Here is a 17,827-nt window from a genome sequence, read left to right on the forward strand (position 1 = left end):
AGACAGGAGATTGTTCAGAGGTGTCTGGAGTTTCTGTAACAATGAAGAGCACTTACACAGTGTTCTCCCCAGGCACCTGCTCCCACACCCTTTTTTTTAAGGATGATATCTAACTTAGAGGATGTCAGTAATTAAAAAGTCATTTTAATGAGCTCTGGTTTATTGACAGACCAGACTTTCAGGAGTCGGTCGTGCCAGGAGGACTGTTGCACCACTGTTCATAGAACTCTCTGAAGAACAGTCACTTCTGGTGGTGCTGCACAGCTGTCAGTGCTGTCCCCACCACAGTGGCAGTGCCAGCTCTGTGATGTAGAGCCAGGGTTATCCCCCTGCCTGCTCTGTTGCTGGGCACCTCCTTGGGTGCTGTGACAAACCCCTGGCACCTGCAGCATGTGGGGAGCTGCCCTTGCTCTGTCCTGTGTGGTGGAAGCCCAGCTTACTGGTGCATGTGCAGCCATAAACATTTCCATTAACTCCCACAGGATTTAAATTCCATAATGGGGCTGAAATAAAGCAGCAGCATCTCCTCCCTGTGGTAGCCCTCAATCATCTGTTCCAGAGGCATCCTGGGGAAACGTCTGGAAAGAACTTAGGACTGGGCAATTCAGGTTTTTCTTGCAAGTCCTTTCTGTATAATGAAGCCTGTTCCTGCTGACACGTTCCCAGGGGAATACTGTGTCTCAGTTCGCTGGAAGCTTAATACGGCTCAGGTGTGATGGAACAGCAGTGGGGCAGCAGCCAGTGCTGCCAGGGCCTGTCTGACTCAAAGCCCTGTGGCTGCAGGGCCAGGGACTAGAGCATAGAGGAGACATGCACTCCTGGAGTCCTGAGCATGGAGGTAGTGGGGCTGTCCCTTCAGGCAGCCATAGCGATGGCAACTCAGCCCTGGGGGTTTATGCTGTTAAATATTTTTAAGTGAGTTCTATTAAACACTAGGAGGCAAAAAGATTAAGAGGGCAATGAAAAAGCTTTTTGTGAGATTTAGGTGTTCCTGGGTGATGGCAATTGTGTGTTGGATAAATGGCTGTTTGTGACTGTAAATACAGTCTTCCAGGGTAATGGAATGTACAGCAGGAATGCTGTACATCCTTAGGGAAAAACAGGCTCAGGGACCCCCAAAACGATGAGAGTTTCCCTGATCTGGTTAAAATAATTGTTAGCAGTGTTGTATCTCCTGAGGAGAGCCGGGTGGATCTGTGAGGCACACGCTGTCTCACAGCCATGCACAAATCCCTGCTTTGCCTCACGGGAAACAGGATGTGTTAGGTATCACATCACACTGCATCAAAATGCGAAGTGGCACAATAAATTAAACTCCCCAAAATAAAACTTTCTTCTAGAAATAAGCTTGTCACTGTCAATTTAAACTCTTGCCAAAGAAGAGTGATTTGATACAAGTTCCTCTTGCCAGTGATTTACAGTAGTGGGTGGGTTTAATCACTATTTATAATAGCAAGAGTCTAAAGGGAGAGCGGAAGGTGTCTCTATTCAAAGGTCCAACATGAAACCCAGATCCTAAATGCAGCTCTGATACAGCAGAGCTGGGAGGAGAGAGCACAAAGCACAATCCACTCTGGGCACTGAAGGAAAAGGAGTGTTTCCTCCATTTCCACTTCCCCAACACCATGGTGGTGACACAGCAGGGCTCTGAGCAGGACTACTGCCCACCTGGCCAGAGCCTCACCTGCATCTCACCATCCTGAAGGGTTTTAAGGGGTTATTTAGCGACAAAAACTTACAAAACTCTGCAGGGACGGAAGGGATCCTGCCTGGTTAACAAACTGCGAGAAAGGTATCAGACTGCCAGCCTCGGGAAGGGCATTTGTCTGGAGAAAGCCCTCATGTGCCATGCATGGGCACTAATCCCAGTGGCTCCCTTATTCCATCACTAGGGGATGGGGTGGTGATATGCTCCGGGGCTGTTTTGCTGCGAAGACAAAATCCTGCCATGCCCCCAGTTCAGCACAGGCAGGTGCCACTGGCTCTGCCCAGGGAATCCCACATAGGCACAGGCCTGCACCAGCTCATGGCTGGTGGGACCCTCCGAGGCTGAGCCCAGCAGTGGCTGGGGCCCTGTCATTGACTTGAGGAATGTTTCAAACAGATCATTTATTTTCATTAGACTTGTACCAATATCTCTGTTCCAGTGTCCCTGATGCAGGTCGACAGCTGTCCTCAGGAATGCTTTAATTGTGTTTTCCTCGCTTTGCACAGCTCTTAGCTAATGCGTTCTGGCTTCATTAGATTAGACACCTCTTGTCCCGAGGATGTTGTCATGTTTTCAAATGGCTTCAATCAGCACCTCCCAGGCTCTGGCTATTTCAGGATACAATAAAGCTAAACCTCATCCAGGCTGGTGAGTAATGGAGGTACATCTCCCGCCCCCATCCAGCCTGGCTTTAAATTTGCCTGGCTGACATCCCGTGACTGCTGGCAGAACACAATTAAACCTCTTGTCTTGCAGGCATCGTCCACGGTTACACACAGCTCGGGAGGAAGAGCTCAGCAACAGCAACTGGGTTTCTAATGATCTTGTCATCAAGAACAGCATAGAGAGATAAATGAAAGAGTGAGGGAACAGCCAAGATCAAAACTCAAATCTCCAGATGTCTGGGGCACAGCAGGTTGCAGGCTGGCCATGCTCATCTCCTCAGACCCACGCTGGCACAGCACTCAGGATACAGGGACAAGTATCCTCTTAATGTCAGAGAATGAAATGCAGAGGGACAGAGCCTAAGCCCACCCAGCACCAGCGCTGGAGGCTTCTCTCCTGAGCATCTCCAGGCATGGCCACTCATAAACTTCATTCTGCACAAGCATTCTTCCTCTTGGGATCCCAGGATCCTTCACCAGCTCATGTCCCCACTGCCCAGCTGCAAAGTGGCCACAGGATCAGGAAGGAAACTGAGGAGAGAAGGGACCAGCCAGACCCCGGGTTGGAGGCAGAGACCTGCTCCACTCTCTGGGGGAGGGCTGACGGCTCTAGGGCAGTCCCTGCACTGTGTCCCTTCCTGGACCCCAGCACACCTGTCCCTAGCACACCAGTCCCAGGCAAGGGCTCTCCTTCCCCAGACACTCTCCCCCGGCAGCAGAATTGCTTCAGCCTCATCTTCTTATCATGAGCCACCACAATTTCTGCATCGATCCCTTTCACCCCACAGGCAGTATTTTGACTTCTGGAATTCATCTTACCTAGCAAGGGAGTCTAAATATATACCAGACAATTTCCTCTCCTCATTTTTAATAATCTCTTTCAGCTTTAGATTAGTTTTTGAAAATATGTATTGGGATGATAGGCTTTTTATCACAGCTGATGGACAATATTCATCACACCCGTGTCTTACTCCTCACAACGCATGCACATTCCTTACAGCAGTCCTGCATCAATTTTAACAGCACGTAATTCATTATAACCCCATCACTGCATGTACATGCTCCCCTCAACAATGTCACTAGTGATTTGTCACTTGGGTCTCTGTGGGCAGATCCAGTCCCACCTCGCAGAGCCACTGTCTCTCCTTGAGCCATGGGACAGGATAGAATGGCCGCGTTCAAACACGGCGGTTGAAGGACGCTTCACTGTCCCCCACCCCAGAAACCTTCGGAAGGTGGCAGGTGGAAGAGTAGAAGCAAAAACCCCTTTTCTGCCCAGGATCTCTTTGCTCACTGGGCACAGCAAGCCTGAGACAATGTCTGGGGCTGTGCTGGCACATCTTCCCAAGCCCTGGTAACACCAAAGGGGAGCCATGGGGACAGGATCAGTGGTACCTCGCTGGGCCCCCAACTCAGTCAGGGACCACAGGACAGCAGCTCCTTTAGAAAAACTTCTCCATCAAATTCCCATTTTGCTAGACACTGCACCTAGGCCCTCACCCAGATCCTGTTTGGGTGCTCACACCTGAGTTGGGCATTCAGGTACAAGGGAATTGGGCACACATGCACAAATTAATCCGGTGCTCAGGGCTGAGCTGCAGCCCCTGATCAATGCTCAGTTCTCCCAGCCTCTCCCCTCATGGAGCCCCAAGAGCTGAATGTGCTGGCCTGGGGAACGTGCTGAACCAGCCTGGAGGTTCCCATTCTGCCAAGGCAAAACAAGGCACAGTAAGGCCTGGCTGCCGCCCCGTGCCCTCGGCATTCCCTGACACCTGGCAGCTGCGACGTGGTCTCTGAGTGCTCTGCTCCCCACTGTGCTTCCATGTACTCTTGTCTCTGCACCCTGGGCTGTAACTGTGAAGCCATTGTGCTCCAGATCCCTGTCCTGTTCTGGAAGCGTGGCAGGACATTTTGATCTGCAGCAGCAGCTTCGCCAGACCAAACTCAGTGCTGGCAGCTCTTGGCAGGGTTTCTTTGTCCAGCAGATTCCCATAGAGCTGCATCCCATCACCTTTCTGAGCAATAATGAAGGAACAGAACGACAAAGCAGGAGTGTCTGAGTGGGCCTGAGCTGTTCGCTCAGTGCTGCACTGGCCAGGGCCCCTGCTGGCCACATGCTCCAGACAAAGGCATTTCCAATTGTGCCTTCCATTTGGCATTGATTACTATCCAGTCTCTTGTGCCTTCATTTGCAGTCAGCAGAGGCGTCTGACTGACATTGAGAGAGAATGACTCCTCAGATCCCATCAATCAAGTGCCATCAGGATCCAGCTTCCTGGGTTCGCGGGCCACAAGGTCACCCTCTGTGGGAGATCAGCTTTCCAGCTGAAGCAGAGCCCTGGTCCTACCCCTCTTCCACCACAGCCCCATCTCTGCTGCAGGGTGGACAGCAAGAGACCTGGGTCTGCAAGCTGCAGTTGGTCACTGTCTCCTCCATCCTGCTTCATGGCTCTCGGACTATTTCAGGGATAAGAGGGAAGAAAATTCACAAATTTTTTATTTTGGGAAATAGCGTAATACACAGGAACATGTGACAGCATCAGATACAGAGCTTTCCCCCAGGGGCTGTAATCAGGTCCCAGTCCAGCTCAGGACTCAGCAACAGCAGGTGAGACCTTATAGACATTTCTAGCTACTACCCCCACAGCAAAGGAATAAAATTCAAATTATGTATGAAGCCCATTGGCTGTCCTGCTCAGCCCAGCCCTGAACTCTGCACCATAAGCAGGGTTTGTACTTTATAGGGAAGATTGACCCATAACTATTGACCTTTCCCTGGAAAGCTGCTCTGGTCTGGTGGCTGTGGGGCTGTGTGACCCTGACAGAGCAGCCACAGACACCGGTACGGCAGCAGAGCACAGGAGCACTGACAGGAACTACAGCTGCAGCTCCAGGCACTCCCTCAGGGAGCCCTCCGGAGGGATGGCCTCTGCTCCAGCAGCCTTGGGAGCAGAGTTTGGGGCTGTTCATGCCCTGAACATCTCCCACCCCATCCCCTGAGCACCCCCTTCCCCAGACTTGCAGGAGTGTGACTGTGACTTGCTGAGCACATCCAGGGCTGTGACCCTTGCTGGGAACCCTGCACAGAAGCCCCAGCCCATTGGCATCCTCCAATGGGTGTCAAGCACATGGAATCACTCCTGAATTTGAGGACATGGCTTTGCTGTCTCACCCTTATTAAAGGGAATTAGTGTCATTACAGTGTAGCAAGCACAGAACCTTCCCCTGGAGAGACAAGGGAGGGTGCCTGGGATTTTGGTGTCCGTGTGCAATGTTAAAATTAGCAATTCTGTCTGATCCTGCTTTTCAGAGTAATAATGCTTCTGGGTGAGGGGAATGAAAAGCTCGGTGGCTTATGGGCAGTAATTTTCTGAGCTAGACAATTTATTCCCTATTCTTATCAGAGACCAGGCTGAAATCGCTCTGAAGCTGCACCCTGTAGGCTCTGCTTCCACCCTCTGGATTTTAAGAGGACATTCCTGCTTTCTCTAGCTCTGGTGACAGCCAAGCAGGACCTCCCCCCCCCCAGTTCCGCAGCTACAACAGTTTCCATATTATCTCACTGCAAATGAAATTCACAGCCATCATGGACTGGAGGTGCAACTCAGCTGAGAGAGAAATCCTGCCTTTAGCAAGCTCCCATCTATGAATAAATTGGATGAAGTGATTTTGGTCTCCTGAGAGGCTCAAGTTGTGAGGCTGTGAAAGCCACAACCCAGCCTGCCTCCTGGACTCAAGGAGATCCTTGACATACACCTGGAAGATATGTATGGAGAGGTGTGGATGCAACTTCCAGAGATGTATTTCATTTCACCTTTGAAGGTACAGCTCCCCAGTCACTGATTTAGAAAAAGGAGAAGACTCATGAATTCATCCACACCTCTTTCAGTGATGCTAAGGGATATTTTCCCTCCTTATGCTTTCAAGCTGACCCAGGAAACATGGATTTTTGGTGGAATTATACAGGTCAGGGGGGAGAGATGCGTGTGCCGTTCTGCACCTTCAAATCAAGAATTCCTGCATGAAAAAAATTGCCTGGAGACACCTCTGTTTTGTTCCAAACCATCCTCCCTTCCATCAGCATGCAGGGAATTGCTATCTCTTTATGTCTTTCAATGCCATTGAATCAATGGCCATCTGGAAGATGTTGAGGATGACAAACCTGGCAGTGCATGTTTGTCAGGCTGCTGGGAGCCGCTGGTCAGGGCCTGACACAGCCCCTGGCGGGGAGCTCAGAACCAGCACAGCCCGAGGGAGGGGCCTCACTGGCTTCCTGCTCGGTTCATTATTTCTCCAGATTAATAGTCCCACATTTCCATTATGAATTGGGGCAGAAATTTGGAGTTCTTACGCCACAGCTCAGCACATATGCCAAGCTCCCCAGGTCACAGGCACTCCTGCCTGGAGCAGGACAGAGCTCTGGCACAGCCAGGGGAAGCAGGAATGCTTTTTCCCTGCCAGGCTGCAGTTACCCAGCACTACATGAGCCCTGGTGAAATGGCCACATGCTTGCTCCCTGTGCTGCTGGCAGCTCTCCCTCTGCAGCCTGCTCTCTCCCAAGGGAAACTTCTTTTGGAAGAGCTTTGGTTCAGGGCAGGAGCTCTGATCTTAAAGATTTTAACTAGACCTTTAAAATCAGACAGTGTTAATTTAAAAGAAGAATTCTCTAGGCAGGCTAAAAATTCTAGTTAATTTCATTTTCCTGGTAAAGATGTATTTAAAGCAGAATCTCAACTTATACATCCATAAACACGTACATTTTTATTTACAGCTCAACTAATTGATGCTTTTGTTATAAACATATATTTTAATATTGGCTTCTCACAAAGTATAAAGGTAGATATTATATAATGTTAGAAATGCTGTTTGCTGTGTGGATGTAGTTTTCTCTCTTTTTAGCAAGAATGTTAGCAAGTGTGAGCAAGTAAGATAACCTCCAATCAAGCAGAAGATGAGGCCCGAGAAGCTGCTGATCAACACTTTGTCCAGGGAACAAAAGGGCCCAAAGGCTGCTCCGCCTGGAGAACGGGTGGCCAGGAGAGTCCGAGAGCCGCTATCACCGCTCTGCCCGGGGGGCAAAGAGGCCCAAAGCTGCAATCAGCCCTGACTGTCTGGAGAATTAAGAGATCCACCCTACCATCGACTCTTACCTAGCGGGCCCAACCCCAAGAATCAAAAGAAATAAAACCGCAAGGCAGAAGACTACGCATGCTCTAAAAAGGCGGACCCAAGGAGTGGCCATGCAGAACAGCTCCGGGAAAAGTTTTAATATGAATAGAGAACAGACAGTAAAAATGGTATAAAAAGGACTCACCTCGGGCATCAGGTGTGCTCTTGGCAGAGCGCCAAGGCACCCAGCCGTTATCCCTTTGCTTTATTTTATGTGTCTCTTATTGTCATTATATTAAACCCTTTAAATTCTCACAGGAGAGTGAACCTCGTTTTTCACACTTTTAATTAGTATGTGTGGTGGCCGGTTAGCCTGTGGTACAAGGGACAAAGAGTTGTCTGGTAAGACAGTCCCTGGCACCAGAGACTTATGCCGTGCTCACGTTGAGAAAAGAAGCCTCCGCCAGGATGCTTTGTTCTGTTCTGGTAATGTACCCCACTTCTGCGTTCCTGGCTGGCTGTTTCATGCCCCAGAAAGTTCTCCACACCAGGTTCCCCCCCTTGGCCTCTGCCCCTCGCCACTGCCCCAGAGCTCTCCCACTGGTCCCCATTCCCTGGTCCCGCCTGTGCACCGCCCCCGTGCCCTCAGATCATTGGGCCCTGGCGCTCGCCCCGCTCCCGTACTTAAACCTGAGCTCTCCGTTGTCTCTTGTCTTTGCCTCTTGATCCCATTGTGGTGTGGATGCAATAAACCTCCGTCCTTGTGATGCCATGAAGATTTTTTGCCTTTTCTTTTATACCCCTGTTATACCTTTTTACAACTTCTGTATTCTTAGTGCTTTTTGCCTCCATTCTTGGACTTGCTTGTCAAGCTGAGAGACTCAACATTTTAGAAGCTTCGTAGCTAGGGATCAGTGTGCCCCAGACGCCAAGGTCCTCTCCAGAACACATTCTGTAAACCAAGATAGAACCATCCAGGGGAAGGTTCCTTGGGGAGGGGGGCTCACTGGAGCCTCTCCTTGAGGAATCTTTGATAGATCTGCTAATTAGTAAAACCTATGATGTTATACCTGATCTTTGAGGGAGACTCGGTGGGGTGCGTTTCGGTGCATATGACCTGGACATGTGCACCTAAGGATCCTTACAATAAATACCAAGGTAAAATCCCTTTTCCCCTTCTAGCCGTGTATGACTCTTAAGACCAGGAAAAGGCATCACTTGGAACTCAATGCAGTGACCCTTCCTGCCTCTTTGCCGTTGACCCGTACTACTGACGCTACCCGTGCGTTTGTGCGTGCATGCGTGTGTGAGTGTGTGTGGCTGATCCTGCCGAGCGGCTTCGCTAACGAGATGCTTTTGAGAGATCGCAGCACCTCGCACTCCGGCACAGAGCCTGTGGAGCTCAGGATAGCGATAAATATGTTCACAGAATAGCAAGGCAGGTGTATGTGTAGCTGAGTGGTATATAATATTGCCACCTGCAGTTAGAACCTGCCAAAACCTCTAAGAGAGATTTGCAAATCCATGGTATATACATGAGGTCTTCCATACAGTAAAATGTTTGCTCTCCAAAGGAAATTCATGTATGAATGCTGTTCTACAAGCTTTCTCCCATGCCACAAGCTGCACCAAAGAGCTCTGACTGCAGCTTGTCTGTCTCCCTTTTAACCGTGCTGCAGGCCTGGTTTTGCCAAAAGTAGAACTTTTGAAATACAGAAAAGCTTCCAAAGGCTCAACATCCTCGTTTATTAGCCCCATAAAGAAGCTTAAATCAAGGACAAAGGGCATCTTTGGAAAGGACAGTGCACCAGCTAACAAAGAAACAGGCTTATTTTTAGAAAAAAAAATTCTAGACAAAGAGAAGCAGAGTTCTTTACTCTGAACACGGCTCTTAACATGCCAATCAACAGGCTTTCTGCCTACTTGCTAATCTGCAAGCCCAAGAGAACTGTGTCATGGTTTCAACCTTAAAGGAAATAAAAAATAAGGACTACTTTTTTTCTCCAAATTAAGAAAAAAATTCCATTTATTTTAATCCCATTACATATTATAGGTAGAAAAACTAGTTCTTAGCTTCCATTCTGTATATCAATGGAAAGAAGATACAAATTAGAGCAAGAACTAAATGAAGGTAGCAGTCCTAAATATAAAATATATTTACAGAGGGATGTCACTGCTCACTGACTTCCCTCTAGGGGTTTTTTTGCCTCGTTGCAAGCCTGTGCGAGACAAACCTGAAAGGAAAGAGAAATCAGTCAGTACTCAGAGACACTGGTGCAGCCCACAACCACCTGCAGCTCCAGCCTAAAGGACAACTGTGTTTTTCAGAGCATTGACAAAAGCTCTTTTCCCCACTGTGTATTCAGCCAGATGTGATGTAAAGCTCCTACCTCTCCTTCCCTGCTCCGTGCTGCTTCTTCACCTCTGACATGAGCCAAAATTCAAGACAAGGGGCTGGGGGGAACTAAGGAGTTTCTATTGCAGCTTAACAGTCTCCTGACTGATGACAGAGGGACAGCACTGCCTTACAGCTTCGGGTCATGGCTGACAAAAACACCCAGACTTACTGACAGCTTCTTCATGAGCCCTCGGGCCTTGGGGTTCAGCTGAAGAAAATTCTTCTTGGTCAAATCCTTTGCTGTCAAACGTATGCTCTGTGGAAACAAACTCAAATCTCAGGTTTTCTGTTTGGTAAGCTGCAGCAGCTGGAGGCAGTAAAAAAATTTAAAAATAAAAGAAATTAAGATCTAAGCATAATAGATAGACTGACAGAGAACTATATTCAGCTGGACCAGAAGCTCATCTCACACCTTTCCTGCAGTGCATTAATGCACTTTAAGTGTTTTAAAGTGAATGCACAGCAAGACTTCCTTCTATTCTGCTTCAACCAGCTTGAGCAGCTCCCACTTCTGGCTAAGAGTCTCTTAAGGTTCTTTTTAAGCTCAGTCATTCCCCTGATAAACTGCAGTGACACAGCTAAAGAGACAAGAGTGGATGAACTGAAGCTGGTGAGGCACCAGGAAGTTCAAAGCTTCAGCCTAGCCTGTACACCCCTCCAGCCCTGCCTGTGCAGGTGAAGGGTGGGGAATTACCTCCCCTCCGCCGAGGGGCAGGGTGAGGACGGCGTCTCCGGTGTCGGCGAGGGGGCTGCCGTTGGCAGAGATGGTGTAAACGCGCTCATTGAGGGCAGGCGTGCGCAAACCCGGTGTCTTGAACACCCTGAAACAACAAGTTATGAGTGAGTAATATTTGCTCACAGCACTTCTAGTCAAAGTCCTTCATTTTAGGTTCAAAGAGCCACTAAAGATTGTGTTGCAATCAGATGACATAAAGCAGATTATAACAGAAGGGAAATATATTTATTTTCAGTGTTAGCAAATTAACAGAGAAATCTAACAAAATACAAACCTGGAATCAAATCTGGGTGTAACCATGGAAGTGCCTCCCCGAGCACAGATATCAACCATTCTGCCAGTAGCTGGAGTGATAAAGCTATTTTTGCTTTCTCTGTTAAAGGGAAATAAACATCTGCTCATAAGATGATCTTTAACATCTTTAACATTAACAAATGTACAGGCACTTGTCAAAGGCTTGAAGAAGGTGATCACCACTAAACCCAGGGGTTATTACTAACCAGTAACCTCCAAAACTGGGGACAGCTGGTCCTCACAGGAAAGGCAGTTGTCCATCTTTCATTCACATCAATTTTTCCCTATAGTGTGGCACAACTCTCCCCCCCGCTCTACTGAACCAAAGTCCATCCCAGGAAAGAGAGATATTTACACTCTTACTCTCCATTTCTAGAGATGGGACAGAGACATCCCCATTACCTCTTGCTCATGCGCTTCACTCTTGCTGAGGGGGGTCTTCTGGCCATGGGTGGTTTTTTGGTGGATGCCTTCACCTGAAGGATATATCACTCACTAGATCAGTTACTTCCCTCTCGTGGGACAAACAGATGATTCCACACAAAATGTTTGACTCAGTCCCTTTTCATGGCACAAGAGCCCATAACAAACACCATTCAAGCCTTTCGGACCTTCTCCCATTGCTAGAATTATCTGAGAAGCAACAGCTGTTTGAAGTCCCCCTCAGAGCATCCTAGTCATCAGCTTAGTCAGGAATTTGTGTCCTGAAAATAAAGTCATACCAGAGAACAGCTATTCACCTTGGCAGTTCTTGGATTCACATTCTCAGCCTCTGTCTCTGAAGGACACTGGCTGTCAACTCTGGATTTCTTTGGCAGAGGGAGCGATGGAGGCTCTGCTTCCTCAGTGGCTTCAACACTCCTTTTGAATTTCTCCACTAGAAGGAGAAAGTGTTATCTAAGTAAATAGTAACTTTAAATTATTATTTAGCAGGGGAGGCAAACAGCAAACAACTACAAGTGGTTTTGGCAACAATTTGCTTCAGAAATCCAAATTCCAATCCAATCCAAATGGCTGACAGAGCACTACTTCAAATTATTTTTGATGTTTTAATAAAAATTAGAGGTACTGCAGGTACTAGGGATAAAAGTAGGATTATTTTCCTGGTTTAAATATACTGAGGGATGTGAGCAAAAACTGAATTATTATTCACATTAAGTAACTGCAACATGCTTCCACCTCACCAATCACATCACAATGCTTAAACTGACCTTTCTTGACGATTTCAAACGGGGCATTGATAACTCCTGCTGTCAGCTTGTCTATTTCTGCTATTTCCAAGTCTGCCTAAAATTAAAAACAGTTGTGGCACCATTAGGATTTTTGGCAGCACAAAGTTCTTGTAAGTCAAAGTTGTAGAGCAAATCCCCAATAATTTTACAGCCAGATCAGCTCCACGTTTGCTGTTGTGCTCAAACTGGGCCCTTTCATGCTATCCTGGGGATGACAGCACACCAGCTCTGCACAGCCTCAGGACTCAGTGCCTGGTTGGCAGCTGCAGGTGTGCCTTGTCTACGCCCTGCCGCTCAACCAGTTTGGAAATGCTTTCATTTACTGCTAAGTGTGTGTGCTCTCAGGGATTTGGGAGTGCAATCTAGCAGGTAAGAAAAGATCAACATGGAGCAGCAGGACCATGTAAATCCCACGTTTGGTACAACGGGCATCTCTTATTGTTAAGTTTTAAAGAAACATTTGTGAAAATATTGATGTAACTGTTTCTCTTGTAATGCTCCAGCACGTTATTCCAGCGTGAGGAGCCTCTGCTGCAGTGTGATGGCTCTACAGAGCTTTATGTTTGTGCTGGAAACCTACCATGGCCACCTCCTCCAGCGTCTTTCCACTTCCTTCTTTAGCTAGACAGAAAACATTTCAGAGAAATCAGTACATGTCCGGGACAGCTCACACAGCACAGTAGGGCTGTCACCACTGATGTGCAAAACCCAGCACAAACCAGTTTCCAGCCTTAGAGAATAGGAGCAGCACCCCCGACCAGCTCGTAAGTTGCTTCCCTGAGGATTGCAGGCACAGTAGATCCCAGCTTTTCCCTTATTCCCATTGGGGTTTATCATCCACGGGGGAACGCGCCCTCCAGCCCAGCACCTCCCGGCTCCGCTCCGCACCGTAGTACTCGAGCCAGTTCATCTGGCGGAGCTCCACCGGCAGCCGCAGGATCGCCATATCGTACAGGTTCTCTATCTCCTTCACCAGGCACTCCCCGTCCGCCCGCAGCCGCTCCAGGCGCCGGTTCACTACGGGGACACGCGGCGTTAGCCCTGGCCGCGGGCCCGGGCCGCTCTCGTTCCCTCTCCTGCTCCCGTTCCGCTTTCCTCTCCTTCCCCCTCTCCCGCTCCTACCTTCGCGGTCGAAATCCTTCAGGAAGGCCGCCAGCTTCCTGCTGCGGGAGCTCGAGCCGCCCTTCTTCCTGGCGGGAGCCATGGCGGTGCCGGGGCCGAGGCGCGGCCGCGCGTTCGAACCAACCGCCGCCGCCGGCCGGCCAATCGCGGCGCGGGACCGTGACGCGGCTGCGCAGCGCCGCCGGGCGATGACGGCGATGGCGGCGGCGGTGGCCGCGCTCCGGGCCTGGGCGGAGGCGGCGGCGCGGGCGGAGGCGGCGGCGAGGGCGGCTCTGGCCGCCTGGGCCCCGCTGCTGGGCGCGCTGGCCGCGCTGGCGGCGCAGATGCGGGCGGTGCGGCGACTGCCGTGGGTCGCGACGCCGCTCGGCGCCTTCCCGGAGCTGCGGGCGCGGCTGTGGCAGAAGCAGCGCGGCGCGGCCGAGGCGCTGATGGAGCAGCTCGGCGGGCGGCGGTGAGGTGGCGGCTGGGGCCGGGCGGGCAGGGGGCGAGGGCCCGGCTGACCCCGCTGTGCCGGCAGGGAGGAGCTCCGGGCCGTGCGGGACGCCGCGGGGGCCGCCGCGGCCGCTGTGCTGCGGCTGTACGAGGAGCGGGCGGCCGAGCTCGGGCTGGCGGGGGTTCTGCGACGCGGCCCGCGCTGCCCCTCGCTGGCCGACGTGTTGGAGGGGCTGCAGGACGTGGAGCGCTACTACCGGCACCTGTATCCTGCTGGGGTCTCTGGGCAGCGCTGGGGGGTGTTAGGACAGCGCTGGAGGGGCCATTTTCTCGTTGTGGTCCTTACCAGGCACGAAGGTACTTGGAGAGCAAACTGCTGTTGCAGCGCCTCAGCTTGGGCAGCCTGGCAGACATGGAAGCCCTCCCGCAGTCCTGGGAGAGGATTTTGGAACGCTACAAAGAAGACGTCATTCAAGGTAGCTCCGTGTACAAAGACCCGAGGAGTCTTTCCCAGGGCTCCGTGCTGATGTCCCCTGGGAACAGCACACAGACCTGGCCGTGCTGGCTGTGCTGGTCTCAGCAGCAGTGGGTGACCCCACTCGGTTGATCTTTGTGACCTTCTCTGAAATCTTGGTCAGCTTCAGTTGAAAGTACTCACCATCACACCTGGACGCAGCTGGAAGCACCATCCTCCCTCACAGTGTAGCAAGGGCTCAGTGACCCATTTCACTGCTCAGTCAGTTTTACCTACGCTTTTTTTTATTGCCTTTAGAAACAAGTTAGGTTTTTGGGAGTACAGAATACAGGTAAAGTACATTAAGCTGACAGGGTTGTTGTTTTCTCTCCAACTTAGATACGCTCCTGAAGGTCTCACTGTTTGTGGACAACCATCGGGAGGTGAGCTGCTCACCTGGCTCCTGACAGGGCAGCAGGGACTGGCACTAACCAGCTTCTGGCGTGCTCTGGGATGCTGCAAAGGGAATGAGGAACTGAGGGAGCTCTTCTGGTGCTTTTTGGAAGCTGAGTGAGTTGATTCTTGGCCTCAGCATGAAATGCTTGAATTGTGCCATTTTCGAGTGGAAATGGCCTTTGTGTCTGAAGAAGGGGCTGAGCTGAAAAAGCCATGAGAATAAAAGAAAGTCACCTCCAGCTGTGGAACTTGTCCTTTCCTACTCCTGACATGGATGTTTTGTATCATGGAAAAAATATTGATACTTACTTACATGCTGCAGATGTGTAACAGAGTCCTTCAGGCTGGTGCCATGAAAGATATTTGGAGTCCGTTCTTACAAATAAAGAAAAGATGTCAGATTAGGGCTTACAAACAGTAGTCGCCTCATGTCCTTGAGCAGTGTGTTTGCATTCATCCCACCTGGGCATGGAGTAGAAAGGAGCAAATCTGGCTTGAAAATGTAATTATGGAGGTACATGGATGCCTGAGTTCTGACATGGGCAGTTTTCAAGGATGTTAACAGTACACTGCTTTGTTACCTCTGCCAGAGCCCACTGAAATCAGTCTTAAAACATCACTCTCTGGTAGCAGCTGCTGCCAGTTCAGGGACACCTTTTGTTGGCCATGGCACTGATCCTCTGAACGTTCCCGGGAAGCAGTGGGATATTGATGTTTGTCTCTAAATAACGTATTTGGTAAGGAGCTGCAGCTTCTCAGAGAAAGCCAATAAAGAATTGCATTGGACACATTGTGGGTGTGTTTGTGCTCACGTTTCTGTGTCTCCAACCTGGGCTGTCCCTGCGGCCACCTGAGGGCACTGCGTGACCTGCGAAGAGCGGTGGTGGGGGCAGCAGATGGGGTGGGAGCAGATCGGGGTGCCAGGGGTGGGAAAGTGCTGGCTTGGGGCTGAGGCTGCCAGTGCTCCCATCATGGATAGGGGCTTCATGAGGTAAGGCTTCACGCACAGTTCTAAGTGTAAAGAAAACCACCTGCAGAGAAAACTGCTGCCCTGCTCCTGGCGCTGGGTGCTCTGCCCAGGGTGGAGGTGAGGTGGGTTCTGCTCCTGGCAGGGCTCAGGGTCCTGGTGGGGGCTCATGTGGCTGTACAGCCTTGTGCTCCTTACACAGGGTTTGAAGTGTGCCAAGGCTGATGCCTCAGAGTGAATCAGGGATGTCATCCTTGCTCAGGCCTTGATGTATCATCACAAACCAACAGATCACGGTGTGCTTGGATACAGAATTGTCTTTACATGTGCACATGCTATACAACCCTTCAACACCCCTCTGCTGTCAGCCTCTCTTCAGGACAGCTGCACAATGAACAAATGGGTTTAAATGCTGGAAGATGTTCAGCACAGTTCAGTGGTGGCCCTTCTGCTTCTCCCAGATGTTTGGCCCCTGACATCTGTCTTTGTGCTGACAACAGATGAAAGTGCTTAGGGAACTTCCTGCATTGAAAGTGGCTATGCCCTGACTCTGACTGACTGAAATAGGGTGAAGGAGGTGCTCATTGAAGTTTTGGTGTGATTAATTGCTCTGTGCTGTTCCTGGTTGATGGGCCATCTCATCTGTTGCATTTGCCTGCAGTGTTCTGCAGGGTGCGAGTGAGTCTCTGCATCAGAGCGCTCTAAGTGGGATCAGCTGTGGGCTTGTTCCATTCCAGATCTGGATGTTCTGTCAGGATGGCTGCCAGGGGCCCCATTGCTAACAAGGACATGGTTCCTTGCATGCGCAGAGCTCCCTTCAGTTGCCATTTGCCTGGGAGGCACTGGGGATTTGAAGGTTCCCCCACGAACACAGCCAGGGTGGGCATTCAGTCTTTCAGTGGTGCACTTGTCAGCAGGCAGGTGGAAAGGCCCCTCCTGCTCCTCCTTGCCTGGCAGCCTGCATGGCTGAGTCAGACACCTGTGTGCAGCATGGGGATGTCTCTGGGTGCTGGATTTCAGCACCTTCCTGGGTACCGGGACAGGAGGCAGGTGAGTGAGAGCAGCACCTGCTGCTCCAGCTGCCTGGGGAGCCAAATGTGGGGTCAGGGACTCCAGGCTGTGCTGCACCGTAGTGGGGCTGTGGGTAAGGCAACCCTAAGGGCTCTGAGACCAACTGGTAAAAAATATGTAACCATAAAAATAAATCCAAGTACCTTTATTTTTGGAATAGAGCTCTTAAAGTATTCTTGCATGGAGATCTGTCTTTGAGGAATGCAATAAAGTGCAGCTGGAGCTCCCTTAAAGGTTAAAGGAAAATTGTCAGGAAACACAAAGCTCACGCTTTGATTTTCAGCTTTACCTCCTGCTAACTCCATTGGAAAACAGTTATTCTTCACTTACAGGAAAAACACAAACTAAATTCAGTTATTAAATTCAAATACCCACAAACATTTATAAGGAGCACCTGACTTGTATATGGTTGTTTTGTTTTCTCCCACAAGGGTGAGTGTTGGCTTCTGGTTCAGTGGGACCTTTGCAGTTCTGCTCAGATATGGGGACCTGCTGTTGGTAACACCAGACTTCCAAAACAAATGCAAAAGCTTTGCTTCAGCATAAGCTCATGGATTTGAAACAGATTCCAAAACTGAGTGTATTACAAGAGTTCACAGTTATGGAAAAGACAAAAGATTTGGCACCTGAACTGAAGTGTAAAAAGTGACTTGGAGGCAGAAATATGTGATAAAAAGCTTTGTGATTCATTTAATAAACCAAGCATGGGTTTCACAAGTCCCTATGGTTTTTGTGCTTATTCTTTGAGACTTTCACCTTGGCCTGAAGCAGAACTCCTTTGTGACTTTGCTGATGGTCTGCCTGAGTACTTACCTGCACCGAAATACAGCAGACATTCTCCACTCCCTGTTAGCTGGCTGTTTTGCTCTGTTCCCCACTTCCAGCTCAGTGTTTCTCTTGTGCTTTTGACTTTGTCATAGCTTTTGCCCTGTTGAGCAGTTGAGCTCCAAAGCAGGGCAAATTCTGCTGATCTGATGGGTGTGCAGTGAGCGGGGACACATCTGGCCTGCAGCAGTGATGAGCTTTCCCACGTGGGATATGCTCAGCACAGGGCCCTTGTCTGCCCTTGCAAGGACAGGCACGAGCAGCTACCTGGTGAGCTCTTTGCCAATGTGGACTGGCCCCTAAACCCCTACCCCCCACAGACCCTCTAGGGCTGCCTGTACTGCATGTGGACAGAGCC

The 17,827-nt window shown here is 50.1% G+C and overlaps 2 protein-coding genes across 2 annotated transcripts; one reads left to right on the forward strand and one right to left on the reverse strand.

Moving 5' to 3' along the window:
• Window positions 1-9,490: 9,490 nt before the first annotated feature.
• Window positions 9,491-13,388, reverse strand: CDCA8 (cell division cycle associated 8). The gene is made up of 10 exons (XM_048327109.1): window positions 13,265-13,388; window positions 13,031-13,159; window positions 12,723-12,763; window positions 12,122-12,197; window positions 11,651-11,787; window positions 11,313-11,386; window positions 10,891-10,989; window positions 10,575-10,701; window positions 10,050-10,136; window positions 9,491-9,716 (listed from the first exon to the last, which is right to left on the reverse strand). The coding sequence occupies exons 1-10, from the start codon at window positions 13,344-13,346 to the stop codon at window positions 9,660-9,662; spliced, it is 909 nt and encodes a 302-aa protein (XP_048183066.1). The 5' UTR covers window positions 13,347-13,388; the 3' UTR covers window positions 9,491-9,659.
• C23H1orf109 (chromosome 23 C1orf109 homolog) lies at window positions 13,345-15,397 on the forward strand. The gene is made up of 4 exons (XM_048326750.1): window positions 13,345-13,715; window positions 13,782-13,961; window positions 14,054-14,172; window positions 14,550-15,397. The coding sequence occupies exons 1-4, from the start codon at window positions 13,345-13,347 to the stop codon at window positions 14,615-14,617; spliced, it is 738 nt and encodes a 245-aa protein (XP_048182707.1). The 3' UTR covers window positions 14,618-15,397.
• Window positions 15,398-17,827: the final 2,430 nt, after the last annotated feature.

This window comes from Corvus hawaiiensis, chromosome 23 (assembly GCF_020740725.1).
Source record: "Corvus hawaiiensis isolate bCorHaw1 chromosome 23, bCorHaw1.pri.cur, whole genome shotgun sequence".
NCBI lineage: Eukaryota > Metazoa > Chordata > Aves > Passeriformes > Corvidae > Corvus > Corvus hawaiiensis.

Coding starts and splice junctions, on each gene's coding strand:
- C23H1orf109 (XM_048326750.1), top strand. CDS start 13,345: ATGGCGGTGCCGGGGCCGAGGCGCGGCCGCGCGTTCGAACCAACCGCC. Junction 13,716..13,781: donor GAGCAGCTCGGCGGGCGGCG/GTGAGGTGGCGG, acceptor CTGTGCCGGCAG/GGAGGAGCTCCGGGCCGTGC. Junction 13,962..14,053: donor GAGCGCTACTACCGGCACCT/GTATCCTGCTGG, acceptor CCAGGCACGAAG/GTACTTGGAGAGCAAACTGC.
- CDCA8 (XM_048327109.1), bottom strand. CDS start 13,346: ATGGCTCCCGCCAGGAAGAAGGGCGGCTCGAGCTCCCGCAGCAGGAAG. Junction 13,160..13,264: donor GAAGGATTTCGACCGCGAAG/GTAGGAGCGGGA, acceptor GTGTCCCCGTAG/TGAACCGGCGCCTGGAGCGG. Junction 11,788..12,121: donor GTTTGAAATCGTCAAGAAAG/GTCAGTTTAAGC, acceptor TTCTCCTTCTAG/TGGAGAAATTCAAAAGGAGT.